We start from the raw sequence: 14763 nt of genomic DNA on the forward strand, positions 1-14763 counted from the left end.
CCTACATCAGCACAATGCCCTTCTCACTATTGCTGCCTCACACTGCATCGCAAAACTTGGAGGCATGACACGTTTTATCACAGCCATAGATGGTCAGAAACCTAGACAGGTCACAGTAGGATGGCTTTGCCTCTGCTCCACCTGCTGAGGATCAATCGGGCTGGATTTGGAAGGATTGGGGTGGGTCCCACATCTGCAGTGGCATTCTAGCTCCTAAGCAGGAAGGTATAGTTATGGTAGGGATCTTCTGGGACTTTTGCCCACACCAGTCTTTGGTCTCGCCAACATTCTGGCATTATCCTACTGGCTCGGAGGCAGCTCAGTGTCCTGGCAATGACCTTTTGTGGCCCAGCTGCACACAGCATCACCTCACATTCTTCTATGAATAAAAACAGGCACCCGGGCATGTGAGTCCCAGAGAGGGGTGATAGACAGACTCTACCTCTTCGTGGGAAGAACACTGGGGAGTCTGCACCGCATGTGGCCAGGCAGTAGGGACACACACCTTTAACCCCAGCACTTGGGAGGCAGGTCGATCTCAGAGTTTGAGCCCAGTCTGGTCTACAGAGTGAGTTCCCTGGCTGTCCTGCACAAAGAAACCCTGTCTGGAAAAACAAAAACAAACAAATAAAATAGCACGCTTAGGCACCAGCCCAGCAAGTGGCTCCTGGAACTTGTGCCCAGTTCCCACATCCAAGACCTGGTGTTCCCTCCTGGAGCTCAGAATTGGCTGGCCAGTGAGCCTGGATGTTTCCCCACATCTGGGATTACAAGCCATGTGCCCCCACACACAGCATGCTCACACGGGTTCTGGGGATGGACTCTAGTCCTTACGCTGACAAAGCTCCTTCTTCTAAATTCAAGTACTTACAGGCAATGGAGGGGCATCAAGGGCATGAATCAGCTGCCTCTGTCCCTCCACATCTGTTCTGCCAGATTGCCAGGAAGTGACCAAAACTCATCCGTCAAGACGCGGTGACTCCTATTAGCCAGCAGAGGGCAGCACAGTGCTACTCTGCAGCATCAGAAGCACCAACGGACAGGACTGGATGGGAGTTGGGGTGGGTCAGAACCTCCACATCCTTGGTAAGGATGGGCTAATCTAGCACTTGAGGGCCATGAGGGTGGAAACTGTATCGTGTTGACTGTTATATTTCCAGGTCATTTTATCTGAATGTTGAAGTGTGTGTGTGTGTGTGTGTGTGTGTGTGTGTGTGTGTGTGTGTGTGTGTGTGTGAGAGAGAGAGAGAGAGAGAGAGAGAGAGAGAGAGAGAGAGAGAGAGAGAGCGCCCAGACACGAGGCACTTGGTATGCTAAATATCCATGTGTCTCACCAGATAAGGTTTGAGGGTATACCGGTTTGTTCCTGGGGACTTAGAGTACTGTATGTTCGGGAGAGGATCCGTCCTGAAGCTACCACTTGCCTGGTGTGGCCAGCAGCCCCACCTGAATGTGCTCCCCACAAAAGATCTGGTGTCCCAATCGCCAGGACCAGGGGGCCCCACTCTGGGCCCCTGAGAATCCCTCCTAGACACAGCCCTGGCTAGCTCTAGCTTCAGTCCATTTAGATGGCCCATCGTTGCATTGATGCTTTCCTGGATGTTTTACCTCCATCATTCAAAGTCCTTGGAGGAGACCCATACATCCTGGACCCAGGGAGTTCACATTGGTGATGGAGGAGGGGCAGGGGTGTCTTCTAGGAAACAGCTGGACTTAGAGATAGCAGGAGTCTTGCCTATTGAACCACCTCAGGGCCAGGGCTTCTGAAACTCAATCCAGCACCAGTGCAAACGAAGGGGAGAATTTACCCCAAGCTGTCATCCTCGCTTGACAAAGAAATCCCATCCAAAGATAACTGTGGAACCACGGTTCACAAAGTGACTGCTTGGGTGGGCCTTACACCTCGGACTTCCAAACACTGCTATGCTCCTGGCTGTGATAAAATACCAAACAAAAGCAACGTAGGTACAGCCCATGGTGAAGGAATGCCAGTGGGAACGAGGCACATCCTGACAGAAGGTGGGGGAGGAACATTTGCACTCAGCGCCCTTTTTCCTTTTCATTCAGTCTGGAACCCCAGACCCTGGGATGGTGCCACCCTCATTCAGGGTGTGTCCTCACTTCTGGAAATGATCTCGAAGCCATAAGGCATCTCTCCTAAGTGACTCTCAATCTAGTCAAGTTGACCATGAAGATAACCAACCTAGACATGGAATAGTAATATTCCATTTATTAGGAAATCCTAGAAAAAGCCAAATGCACAGGACCAAAACTGGAAACAGGGTACCCTGACTATAGAGGATCACCAGGGAACGTTCCAATGCCAATACTGGTATTCTTATGACCAATGACAGTGCACTATGTCAAAACCCAGTGGCTACCCAACAGAATGAGTGGTCATTACATGTAACTTATCCCTCATCAAAGTTGGGACTTGGAGCCAGCAAGACAAAAGGCAGGGTACGTCTACACAGGTTGAAAGCATCGTTTCCATCTTGAAGCTGCCATCTATTTTGCTGCCTCCTGTTTTGGAAATACATATGGAGAAGCTGGGTCCACAGAAACCACACAAGCTCCCATTAGTGCCAGCATTGTTTACCCATGAACACGGACAGGACTTTTCCCGTGAGCTCACTCCTACCCAAGGGGGTAGTGCCAGCCCGGCTGCTGTGGCTGGCTTTCCAACTGCAGGTGGAAACTAACTCCACCCTGGTGGTGCAGAGCGAGGAAACGAGGCATCCCTGTTCCTGTAAACACTGGCAGCTCCTTCGTCCACGGGAGACGCAACTCTGTCAAGCTACCCTGCAGTTCATGAGCAGACCACTGAGACCAATCCTGTGACCCGCAGGAGCCACCGATAAACACACCTGAAGGCCCAGTTGGGCTAGGATTATGTCCCGAAATGCTGATCGAACTTCCAGAAGAGCAAAGGTTGTGGGGGAGCTCCTACTTTGTCTGTATTCATGTTTGTGGACAAGTGTGTGTACGGTGTGCCCACATGTATAGCTGTATGAACACAGGTAAAGTCAGTCAGTACACACTAGCAATGCTCCTGCCTCCACCCCACACAGCACTGGGTTACAGGCACACGTGCAGCCATGCCTAGCTTTTTATGTGTGCTGGACTCTAAACTCAGGAGCTTATCCAGTGAGCCAACTCTCCAGCCCTCAGAGACCCCTTGTTTTACACATCTTTGGTCTTAGCATTCCTATCACCAGACTCAATTCTCTCTGCCTTATCCACGCTTCTACAATCCCAGACCAGGCCTCACCAGAACTGGGTCTTCACCTGGCTGTGGAGACTCTCAGGATGGAGCACTGCTCCAGTCTCCCACACCCCTACTCCCTGCAGAAGACACTGCAAGCAGCAGAGTGTATCTGCAGAAGCAGAAGGCTTAGAGGACCTGCTGCACTGGGAGCCACGTAAGCAGGCGAGGACAAAGCTGGCCTCAACACGTTCAAAACCACCCTGGAGCATCAGGGATCTCTCCATGATCCACCCCACGTTAGCCCCACTCACTGGAGAAAGCAATGGCTGAGGACCTGGGGCAAGTCCTTCCCAGGCCAACTGTCAGGCAAAACCCAGCTACTCTGTCAAATATGATTAGCTTCCTTCCAGTTCCCATGACCTAAGAAGCTTCAACGGGAGGTTCATCGGAGTTCTGTTATCCACATCATGATAGGAAGCTGAGGAGAATCGAGTTATGGCACTGAAAAGTGGGAAATGTTTGATCTCACCCGTGGAAAGGGCATGGGCCCAAGATGAGGTAGCACAAACTCTGCCGGCGAGAAACAGACACTGATGAAACCCATTTGTTCAGCGCCGGGACTACATTCCAGGGGTGGCAGGGCCCAGTGTTGATGCCAGCTGGCCCGCAGTCCACACGGCCCACACCCTGCAGCTTCCGGGCTCTGGGATTTCACCATGTTTTTGTTTACTTTTTTTTTTTTTGGTTTTTAATTGGTTGGCTGATGTAAGATTGTTGGCATTTGTTTTTCCCCAAGAACATTATAAAATAATAATAATAATAAAAGAAATAAATCACCACCCAGTAACAACATCATTCTACCTCCCTCCTGGTCAACTCTCCAGCCTTTGGCTGACAAGCATCTCCCCTCTCATACCCACACCATGTACACAGTCCAAGGGCTCAAGCAACATGTGCGGACTGACCCACAAAGCAGGCCAAAGCCTGGGTTCCAATCCACAGCACATCACCTGTGGGACACATGGAAATGCACGAAGGATGCCCTGGGCCACAGTCTCATGCACATTTTCTGGACGGTGAGAGTCCACCTCTACCCAGAAAGGCTATACTGCAGTGCAGCACAGGAGACAGGGTCAGAGGGCAGCCCTCAGCTGTCTGGATGGGGAGGTAGAGATGACTGTGTACTCGGACCACACGTGCAAAGACAGATGCAGCAAGAGAAGCTGGCAGCTCCCATCTGCTCCACTCTGCAGTGCACAGCCTCCCATTTTAGATCTGTGACCTCAAATTTGAAGATACGGTTCCTCTAGCCCCTTTCCCTTCCACTACAACACAACCTTTAAAATAAAAAAGAAAGAAAAGAAGAAGAACACTTGCTGCTCTCGCGGAGGACCCAAGTCCAGTTTCCAGCACCCACGTGGCAGCTAGCTCACAATCCATTCCATTGTACCTGGTCACCAGACATGCTCATGTGCAGATACATACACACACAGGGAAAACACATGAGATAAAAACACATGAGATAAAACGTCTTTAAACAAACAACAGAAGGAAGCTGGATGGTGCGGGAGAATTGTCTGTAATCTGTCAATCATGTTTTAAATAAACACTGATTGGCCAGGCAGGAAGTATAGACGGGAAAACCAGACAGGAAGTAGAGGTGATGCAATGAGAACAGGAGAATTCTGGGAAAGAGGAAGCTGATTCCTCCCAGTCCTGCCCGGATGACTGAAGAAGCAACATGTGAGCTGCCACACTGAGAAAGGTACTGAGCCATGTGGCTAACATAGATAAAAATAATGGGCTAACATAAGTTATAAGACCTAATAAGTAGCCTGACCTAATGGGCCAATCAGTTTATAATCTTATGGAGTCCTCTGTGTGATTTTCTTTGGGGCTTGCCAGCTGTGGGGTACCAGGCGGGACAGATACCCCAACAAGCAGGCCCCTTCATGTTACAGCTGGGGAGATGGCACTATTGATTAGGTGCTTGCACACAAGCACAGGACCTGAGTGGGATTCCATGAAGCCATGTAAAGAGTTAGGTGTGGCGGTGCATGCTTATAATCCTAACCCTGAGGAGGCAGAGGGGAAACCCTGGAGCTCACTGGCAGCCAGCCCAACCGAAAGGGTGAACTCCAGGCCCCAGTGACAGACCTTGTCTCAAAAATAAGGTGGGCTGTATCTGGGAAATGCTACCTGAGGAAACCTCTGGCTTCCAGAGGTGACCACATGCATACTATGGTTTGCCTGTACATACCCCACAAAAAACATTAATGAAACAGTAGGGAGCCCGCAGCTGACAAGAGTGAGAGCCTCTTCAGATCTTCCTTGAAACAATGCTCCACACTTTGCTCTAACAAGGTCTGAGAGCATCCGGGCACATAGCGTGTACTATGGGCCTCTGTGTCGATGTGCGCCCCACCCCAGCTGCTACATGACAGCATCGGGTATCTTAGCCACTGCCAGGCCTCACCTGGAATAATGAACTGGACCATCTCACAGACAGGAGAAACACGTCCCCTCAGGTAGAAAGATTTATTATGATTAACAATGCACCACTATTTACACATTTATAAAATGGAAATAAAAATGACAGAGGTTTGGCGCCAAAGTGGCACGTCCAAACTAAAACCAGTACAAAAATAAACTTTTAAGCTACGCTTTTAAAATAAATATCGCTGAGACAGTAGGGGAGAAGTCTGTCTTGCTGTGTGCTGGAGTGCCACCACTGTCACAGCAAAGCAGCCCTGGCGAGTATGAACAGTGCCTGGGGGGAGCTGCCGTGTTCTTGCAAAAATGCAAGCAAACAAACAAAGATAAATATACAAGAGTTATATTCCTGAGCTACACAAGTTTAGGGCGTCTAAACTGTAGTGGAGTCCTGCTAAAGAGGAGTCCCGTGGGGTCGAGGCTGATGAACGTTTCCTGGAGCCCAGACACTGGCATCAGAATGTGGCATCGTGTTCTGAGAGAAAGCTAAGCCCCCTTGCTAACAGAGACGGGGCCTGTGAGTCCTGCATGGCCCACCATCAGGCACTAAGTCTCCCGCTGCAGATAAGCAGTGACATGGGCAGAGGAAAGGAAGAAGCGGATTGGTTTGGGGCCCCATGCCCGCATTTCCTTCTGTACTTGCTGCACATAGCAGCAGTGGACTGCTTCAGTCAACAACCATGGGACAGCAGGCCAACACAGGCAGCGAGAAGCCTGTCTACACAGCCTTCAGCCTCCTGCAGCTCACTCCCCTCCTTGCCTGCCACAGAGCGGGACCAAGATGGTGCCTGCTGGAGTAGCGTGTTGGCTGCCGAGAGGGAGGACTGGAGGCCAGAGCACAGCCGAGCCAATGCCTGCTTGGCCTAGGAGCAGTGCAGCAGGACCCTGGCCATGCTCAGACTCCTCTTGGGTCCCAGCGAGGATAAGAAATGCTGAGGGGAGCAGGAAGAGGGAGCTAATGTGCAGGGTGCAGTCGACACCTGAGCGACTGCCTGTGCCACCTGAGCTGGTGCCGGAAACACGGAGGGAGGATGTCAAGCGGTCCCTGCAGCCACGTGCTGAGCTCCACTCATTGGTCCTGGACCTTGGCCCTTTTGGCTTTCAGGGACAGGTGCTGCAAGAGAAGAGGAAACATTAATGGAGATGGTGAGACTGAGAAAGCAGACTCAAGCCGACTCCAGTCAGATCCTCCACCTAGCCCACTCGGTCCCAAGGAATGCTGTGCCCCTGGGAAGCAGTCTGCAGGTGGCCAGCTATAAATAACAAGAAGCTTCCTTATAGCGCCATGGGCACAAGTGAGGGCTGAGGGAGAAAACATACTATAAGGCAAATCCAAATTCCTACAACTTCTCAACTATGTATCTGAGGCAGAATGGATGAACATAAGCTTCTAATCGGGGATCTCTCCTTACCAACTGAAGGGGAGCTGACATCCCGTCAATGACATAAGCCAATGAGGCACAGACCCTCAGCTAAGCCAGGCTAGCACCCAGAAGCTCTTCCCAAGAGAATGTTGCACCCCCAACTGCTAGTGTCCAAAGCCCATGTCCTAGCACATCCAACATGACCACACAGAACCCCAGAGAACTGCCAGCACTGAAGAGACAGCACACTACCAACAACAACATGAGCTGACAGACTAGCAGGCCCCAGGCCTAAGAACATGGGCCGATTCCAGGCTTTCTACACACTTGTGCCTGAGAGGAGAGCACAGGTCCTCAAACAGCGAGGCCAGATGCTCTCCCAGATCCCAAGGGTCTCTCTGGAGCAGATCTCGGTGGGCTTGCTGCTTCTCTGAATTCTTCCCTCTCTGTTCCTCACCAGACATGAACCTAAACCAATTCTGGACATGTGTGGCCTCATCCAGGCAGAGGCAATGACACCACCAGCCTGTGAGCCATTTCTGGTATCTTTACTGGAAGGAACGCTGCGTATAAACAAAGCTGACTTTGAGCCTCTACAGAGAGAAAGCAACTTTGAAAGACAAATAACGGAAAGTCACCAGAGGTGCCAGGAAGAGCACGCCGACAACTGAGGGCTGCACACAGCCCAGAGGCTCTGCGCTGTGTCCAAGGCATCAGACCTGCCCTACACGGCTGTAAGCTGCCCCCGCTGGAAAAGGTACTGAGCCATTATGGCTAACATAGATGAGAATAATGGGTTAATATAAGTTATAAGAGTTAACAAGAAGCCTGACCTAATGAGCCAATCAGTTTATAACCTGATGTAGACTCCGTGTGATTTTCCTTGGGACTTGCTGGCTTGTTGGGGTACTGGGCGGGACAGAAACCCCAACGAGCTGGCCCTCATGTTACACACGGCAGCCCCTGGAAACCTGGAGAGTCCCTGAAGAAATGGCTCCACCTTTGGACCTAAACCTGAAAAGATATCAAGCTGCCACAAAGGGGTTCTGGGGAGCCCTGCCATATAGTGAAGATGTCATATAGTAGGTGGTTTCGAAAGGGCCGGCTCTCCCCAACCCTCTCATCATGGTACAGGTGAGGGCTGAAAGCAGAAATTCTGAGAGAAGAGATAAACACAGAATGCTAACCTTGTCATTCTTCAACACACTGAAGCAATCTGCCCCTTAACTTTGTGGATCTGACCTAAAGAAACCAACTTTGAGCTGAGAAGGAAAAATATCAGCTTGTCGGCCGGTTCTCTCCAGTGCTGGGCTACCTCCCGAAGGGCAGCACCCTGCTACTGGAACAGGCCCTCCACAGCACGCCCACTCTCCGCACCCAGCCTGCCTTTCTAACTATGTCTTTGGCCCCTGAAGGCTGCTGTTTCCAGTCGATTAGATGGAAGAGGCTTTCTTCTACTCCAGGTAACTTCTGTTCAACCCAACAGAACCGAGACACGCCGTGCACCCACAGTCCGTCTGGTTCCCAGATGAAATACCTGTGTCAGGACATGTGAAGAACTGTAATGGTTTGAGCCATGTTTTGCTCTTTGACCTAAGAATTAAATGATGCAAGGGTTCAGAGGGCAACTTCCTCAGCTTCACAGGGGAGGGATCACTCTCCAAGAGCAAAGCACGTGGACAAAGGAGCAGGTCTGTGGCACCTCAAAAGGGTCACCAAGGGCAGGCAAAGGGGTGAAACAAGACCCTCTGCATACACAGGGAGGCCCGAGGATGGTCGCTGGCCTCTCAGAGACACTACACATGGCAACGAAACTCTTTAAAGGGTTAAGATGAAAAACAAAATAAAATTCATTCATGGTAGAATTACACAGAGAAAAAACTATCCTTCAAAAATAAAAACAAAGCAATACACTTGCAAATAAACAAGAGGGTATTCCACAACAAGACAGTGCTGAAGACGCACGGAAGGAAGTTCCTCAGGCAGGGATCCCACAGTGACAGCAGGAAATAGAGATGCTCTGCTAGTCAATCTGGTGAAGATACAACTAACTGCTTAAAAGTAATCATAACATTTTACCAAGTATAAACATGTGCAGAAATAAATTACTGACCATCAAGAGCACAAAGGATACTTGGTAACAAAGCAAGATCCTGGTGTAAGTTTCTTACATTATTGCTAAGCATTGTGATACTAATTCAAGATCAGCCATGCAGAGGAGTCCAGGGTGTAAAAGGCCTCAAAGAAATAAAATTCCAGCAACACACACACATTCACACATGCACACACAGTCACACTAATAATTACACTAACTAACTTACCACACAATTAGAGCACAGTGCAGACTGTACAGTCTGTGGGTGTCACCCAGCCAGAAAGCCTGTGGACCCAGTATACCCGCCAGTCTCCCAAACATGATCAACCATCTTTCAATTAAGTTATATTAGAAGGATGCATGGACTTGGGGGTCAATTAATGGACCATTTTTGCAAAAATGAAGAAATCATAAATTTGTTTTCCAAAGTGCAAGTAGTAAAGGTCTCACCTGTGTACTGTGTGTGTGAGTGTGTGCGTGCGTGCGTGTGTGTGTGTGTATGTGTGTGTGTGTGTCAGTGGGGGTGGCTGGGAATGATCTAGGGTACTGAGATGGAAACACACACAGACAACACTATGAAGAGGCTGCTGTTTGCCTGGGGCCAGGTCCCTCCAGCCCTACCGTTCCTTGTTGGTAAAAGTGTGGAGCCAGCTCCAGCAGCCAAGCAGATTCTATGGCAGTCACGTCTCGCATGTAATACTTGGAGGTCTGTATAACTTCATTGTAGATAACCCTGAAACAAAGAATGGATGGAAACACATGCTGACGTCACCTCGCCCTCAGCATAGCAGGTGCACGCTGTCTGGGTGTGGCTCTACACACAGGCACTGCAGCAGCTCACTCAGCCTCCCGACGGAGTGGTAAGTCACTGTGTTCCACAGACGCAACTCTACATCCTGCATGATTTCCAGGGCTCTCCAGCTAGCCACAAGGACCTTGCCAGATCGTGGTCTGCATCTGCAGAGCTCTCAACAGAACTTAAAGACTTACTTAGAAAGTACAGAAATTGACTCAAAGTCTTGATTGTTCCGAAAGAGACTAGAAAATGACCATAAAGACACACAAAAGAACCTTCCAAAGTGACAAAAAAATATTTTAAATGCAATTTTGCATGCAGGTTACACCTCTGTCAAAACCCATCTTTAACTGTCATAAATTATGTCTTAAGAGGAAAAAGACTTATCTAGGGACAAGGAAACATAGTCAAAGAGCAAGGAACATGTTTGCTAAGCGCCGGACTTCAGGAGTTCACAGAGTAAATACTTGTTTCTGAACTATGGGAAGAATTAACTCAGGGCATTCTTAAGAACTACAAACCTATAAATACTAATGCCACATGGAGTTTGTCTCTTAAACACTGGTAAATGAATCTTAGTGGATGGAAAGCAGGGGAGGGGAAGAAGGGGCAGGGCTAGGAATGTAATTTACTTACTATGTTCAAAGCCTGGGGGGTCCACCCCCAACACAGGAAGGGAGGGAAGAGAGGGAAGGGAGAGCAGGGAGAGAAGAGGAGATGGCAGGGAGAAAGGAGGGAAAGGGGGGAATGAATGGGGAGAGGAACAGGACGCACTGAAGACTGGGTTCCCTCCTGGACTTTTATATACTCAAGGGAGCAGGGAGACAGCTATAAACCCAGCACTAGGGTCACACGCCACCTAAGAAGCTTCTAGACCTGCACTGGTAAGAGCATGGCCTAATTCTTTGGTCAATTTAAAAACTCATCAGAAACACTGCCAGGACTTAAACAGTGGGCACCGCCCCAGGTTCTGATTCGGGAAGGCTGGGTGGAGCCAAGAACCTGCATTTCCAACATGGGTCCAGGCAGTGCTGCTGCCAGGAGTGCAGGGCACAAGGTGCCTGGCACCAGTGTCCCCGGCTCCATCCCTATCACTGCCACTTTCCAACTTCTCGCCACACCACTTGTTCCTGTCTTCCCTAGGACCGAGTTCCTTCAACTAGTAAAGGGCAAAGCGTTACTGTCTTTAAAATTTCTAATCCTTTGTCAATCCATATTTTTGTGAAATATAGTATAAGTAAATTATAGATAGGAAATAAACAAAAAATGCAAGCCCAAATTAGCATTGATCTGGGAAGACATAAATGTGGCTTGTCAAACACTATAAAAATATCCATACTGTCTCTCATTGCTGCACTTGCCTCTGTCCTCCCAGCCAGGACTGCAGACTGGAATCACCTTTCGGTCACCCTCTGTCAGCTCACTGCTCATTCCCCAAAAACACGTGCTTCCTTCATGCTGCCACAGCTCTGCTACCCTATTTTCTAGGTTAACTGTCGTGAGTCCTTTCCTGCCAAAAATGCCAGTCACCAGGTCCAGAGCAAAGATTATTAACTTCTCCACGGAGCCTGGCTTCCAGGCACTGACTCCAGCACTGCATACAGCCACTTGGATTCTCCTACAGGAATTCAATCTGTTTGCCTGTTAACAGTATAGCTGGGGGTCGGTGGTGGCGGCACACACCTTTAATCCCAGCACTCGGGAGGCAGAGGCAGGTGGAGCTTTGTGAGTTTGAGGTCAGCCTGGTCTACAAGAGCTAGTTCCAGGACAGACCCCAAAGCTACAGAGAAACCCTGCCTTGAAAAACAAACAAACAAACAAAGTCTAGCTGGGATCCGAGTCCCCTCTACATGCTGTACCTCAAACAGGGAGCCCTTAGTCAGTGGGTCAAAGTGAGCGCCTGCTGGGAGAATGACTGAGGAGATGCACTGCAGTTTGCTTGAGTTTTTTTTAAAAGAATATTCTATTGAGTACAGTGTAAGGTAGCTGAGTAGTAACTGGAGTGCTGTCTACCTTTAGGGGTTCCCTGATAAAGCAGAAATCCTGGCAACCCAGCACACCAAAGTCAGCACAGGGAATACAGCGCCTGTACTGCCAGCCCACCCAGAGAACATGCAGGGTCAAGTTCAGCAGGAGGAGGGGCTTACCAGCGGGGTGGCTTCTCCGCATAGAGGACTGAGGCGGGGTGGATGTGCAGCTCGTGATCATCGCGGATCGTCCTACGAGACACGAGAGTCCTGTGTGAGGCACACGGCATGCACTTACTGTAAGAATCTGGAACACTTTACATATGCAAGCCCTTTTCTACAAGTGTGTTCATATTAATCCCCAGGGGCATGTAGACTGCACTTCACACAGACGAGACGCTACCTAGACACACCTCCACCAACACTACCACCTAGGAACCAAGAATAAATCAGGCAAGGAGAGAGCTGGGCACGGTGGAGCACAGTGGTACTAACAGCTGGAATCCCAGCTGTCTGCAGTACTGAGTCAGAAGGATGTGGGTGGGAGCAACCTGGACAACTTAGCAAGACCCTTCTCCTTCTAAAATATAAAGGTGTGAGGTTAGCTCAGCAGCACAGTGCTTGCCCAGCGAGCCCAGCAGGGGAGGGGGCGCACTGTGGACACTCAGAACGAACCACACAGGAAGAGAATGTTATCCACATTTATGATTGTGTCTATCGTCTGCAGATCCCCTCTCAAAACAATCCCTTCCCTACGGAAACTGAGGATCCACAGACTTCCTACCGCACAGAGAAACACAGGCTACGGCAGGAGGCACCGGACCCAGTGAAGAAACAACTGAAGGCTCCAAAGACAAAATGCCGTCCACATGCCTGGCTGTGTCCTACAGAACTGGGGACACAACGAACAGCCCACTGGGGAAAGAGTCTTCTCTAGACTACACTGTTAATGGTTCCTTCCATACTGAAATGTAGATATGTCACTGCCATCCTAAACACATGTCACCATCTATAGCTGCACTGGCATTAGGACTCTCCCAGAGAGCAAAGACAGTCTGCTGGAAGCTTGACAGTCAGCCTCGCTCGGTTTTAGGAGACCTGATGTCAATTAGAAGCTGCCCGACTCTGACCTCGGCACAGCTTTCTGTTCTCCCGCACCATGAACTGTGGTCTCGTACCTATATGCTCCAGAGGAGTGAAACCGCGCAGCATTCGCAAAGAAGCCCGACACGATGCACTTCAGGACGGGATCTGGATCACCTGCACAAGGCAGCAACAGAAGGCTGGTGAGACCCAGCACCCTGGCACCGCATACCATATGCTGAGGCCTGGGCTATAACACACAGAATCTGGGCCCAGCCCCTCCCCGGCTGCTCCAGCCACCTGAAACCATCTCTGAGCACACTCGGCCCTGTGCTCCCATGTCTGACAACCACTCAGCGTCTTAGGACGCATCCTCCCCAAGTAACTGTAAGAACAAGGCAGGACTATCCCCATAACTAGGGCTCTCCAACCAAGCCCAGGCACAGAGACCTGAACCCAAGACAGCAGCTCCACAGACTGGTCAGTGAGCTCAGAGCATTGTGGAAACCGCTTTTCTCCCCTAAGACACAAACTGCGAAAGCACACCGCCCTATCTCCAGCTGCCTGCTAGTTTGCAATTCTCCACCACTTCCAAACATTCTGTTCCTTTTTAATTGACATTTCTATTGCTACAGCAAACACATCTTTCATGAATAAAGCATCTCCATGCACTAGCTCATAGCCATGAGACGAATTCTAAATTGCCATGCAGGGGATAATCATGTTTTAATGGCTGAAGATACACTCTATTTCATCAATTCTAAGCCATTTTAACTCACTTAAGTCAAGACACAATTACAGTGGCAGTCACTCTTAGTAATAAATAAAATAACGATGGATACTTATCTTAGCTCTGATGAAGTACAGTACATGGGCAAACAGGTTGCTACAGGTGGGAGCCTTACAGGGCTCTCAAAAATCATTTTACTGAATTTTTTACAGCTGGTTTTGGCAGGGGAAGGGAAGGCTACACTACATTCTTTTATTTTTTAGAAATTAAATTACTACTTGTGTGTTTTTATTTCTTCTTGGTGAGTTTTATATTCTGATCATTTGTTTACCTATCCAACAGGCTCAAGAAAGTCATTTTATAATAAACTTTGTTTTTAATTGCATAACCATTGGAATACATTTTACTGCTCTCTAACTCCTAGATGCGTTGTAATTACATACAATTGCTTGTCCTGTCTGACTGTCGTGACTGTTCCCAGCAGAGATGCTAAACCTCAAGCCTGCATTCTGTCCACCGCCCATTCAGATGCAGCCCCTTTCTCCAATTGGTCAGAATCCCCATACACAACATGTTTTGTTCTCATGGGTTGTTTCAGAGAGGGTAGAAATGCATGCAATAATGGTTTGGGACCCTCGAAATCCAGCTTCATAAAATCATGCCTCAGCACCCCACTCCTCTTATTAGGGAGAATTTTAATTCAACATACCCCACCCCCTGGGCAGTAGGGTGACAAGTGAAGACAGACGCAGAGGTGAGGCTGTCATTTATCTGCCAGGCGATAGGACCCTGGGTAGATTTTCTCCAGCTGGGAACCCTTACAAGTGTCCTGTTTCTGCATGGCACCCTGGACAAGCTCTGGCGGATTTCTCCTTCCCTCCACTTATTTCTGCTTCTGACACTGCCACCCACTGTTACTAAAATGTCTACACTGTCACTTCTACAAGGCCCTAGAGCCTAACATGACAGTCCATGTGTCCCATGATACCTCTCTTCACTGCGCTGGGCTCTCAGTGAACCAAGTTGT

General features: G+C 49.3%; 1 protein-coding gene and 1 long non-coding RNA gene across 5 annotated transcripts in view; one reads left to right on the plus strand and one right to left on the minus strand.

The window, feature by feature from the left end:
• Positions 1-5732: 5732 nt before the first annotated feature.
• Positions 5733-14763, minus strand: part of Dhx35 (DEAH-box helicase 35) — a 66275-nt gene continuing 57244 nt past the window's right edge. Inside the window, exons 19-22 of one of the 3 annotated variants that reach the window (XM_048440923.3) lie at positions 13102-13183; positions 12104-12175; positions 9782-9893; positions 5733-6815 (exon numbers count right to left, since the gene is read on the minus strand). In XM_048440923.3, coding sequence (XP_048296880.1) covers positions 6771-6815; positions 9782-9893; positions 12104-12175; positions 13102-13183 — 311 coding nt within the window. In that variant the 3' untranslated portion in view covers positions 5733-6770. Of the gene's footprint in view, positions 6816-9781; positions 9894-12103; positions 12194-13101; positions 13184-14763 lie in introns of all 3 variants that reach the window. The other 2 variants (XM_048440922.3, XR_015739024.1) reach the window with 2 other exon arrangements.
• On the plus strand, positions 9899-14124 carry LOC146892770 (uncharacterized). Of its 2 annotated transcripts, none has more exons than XR_015739025.1 (2): positions 9899-10020; positions 12651-14124. It is a non-coding gene; the product is annotated as an uncharacterized LOC146892770 (long non-coding RNA). The 2 variants fall into 2 exon arrangements; XR_015004274.2 differs by lacking the exon at positions 9899-10020 and adding an exon at positions 12083-12222.

Source organism: Myodes glareolus, chromosome 10 (assembly GCF_982192425.1).
Source record: "Myodes glareolus chromosome 10, mMyoGla1.1, whole genome shotgun sequence".
Lineage (NCBI taxonomy): Eukaryota > Metazoa > Chordata > Mammalia > Rodentia > Cricetidae > Myodes > Myodes glareolus.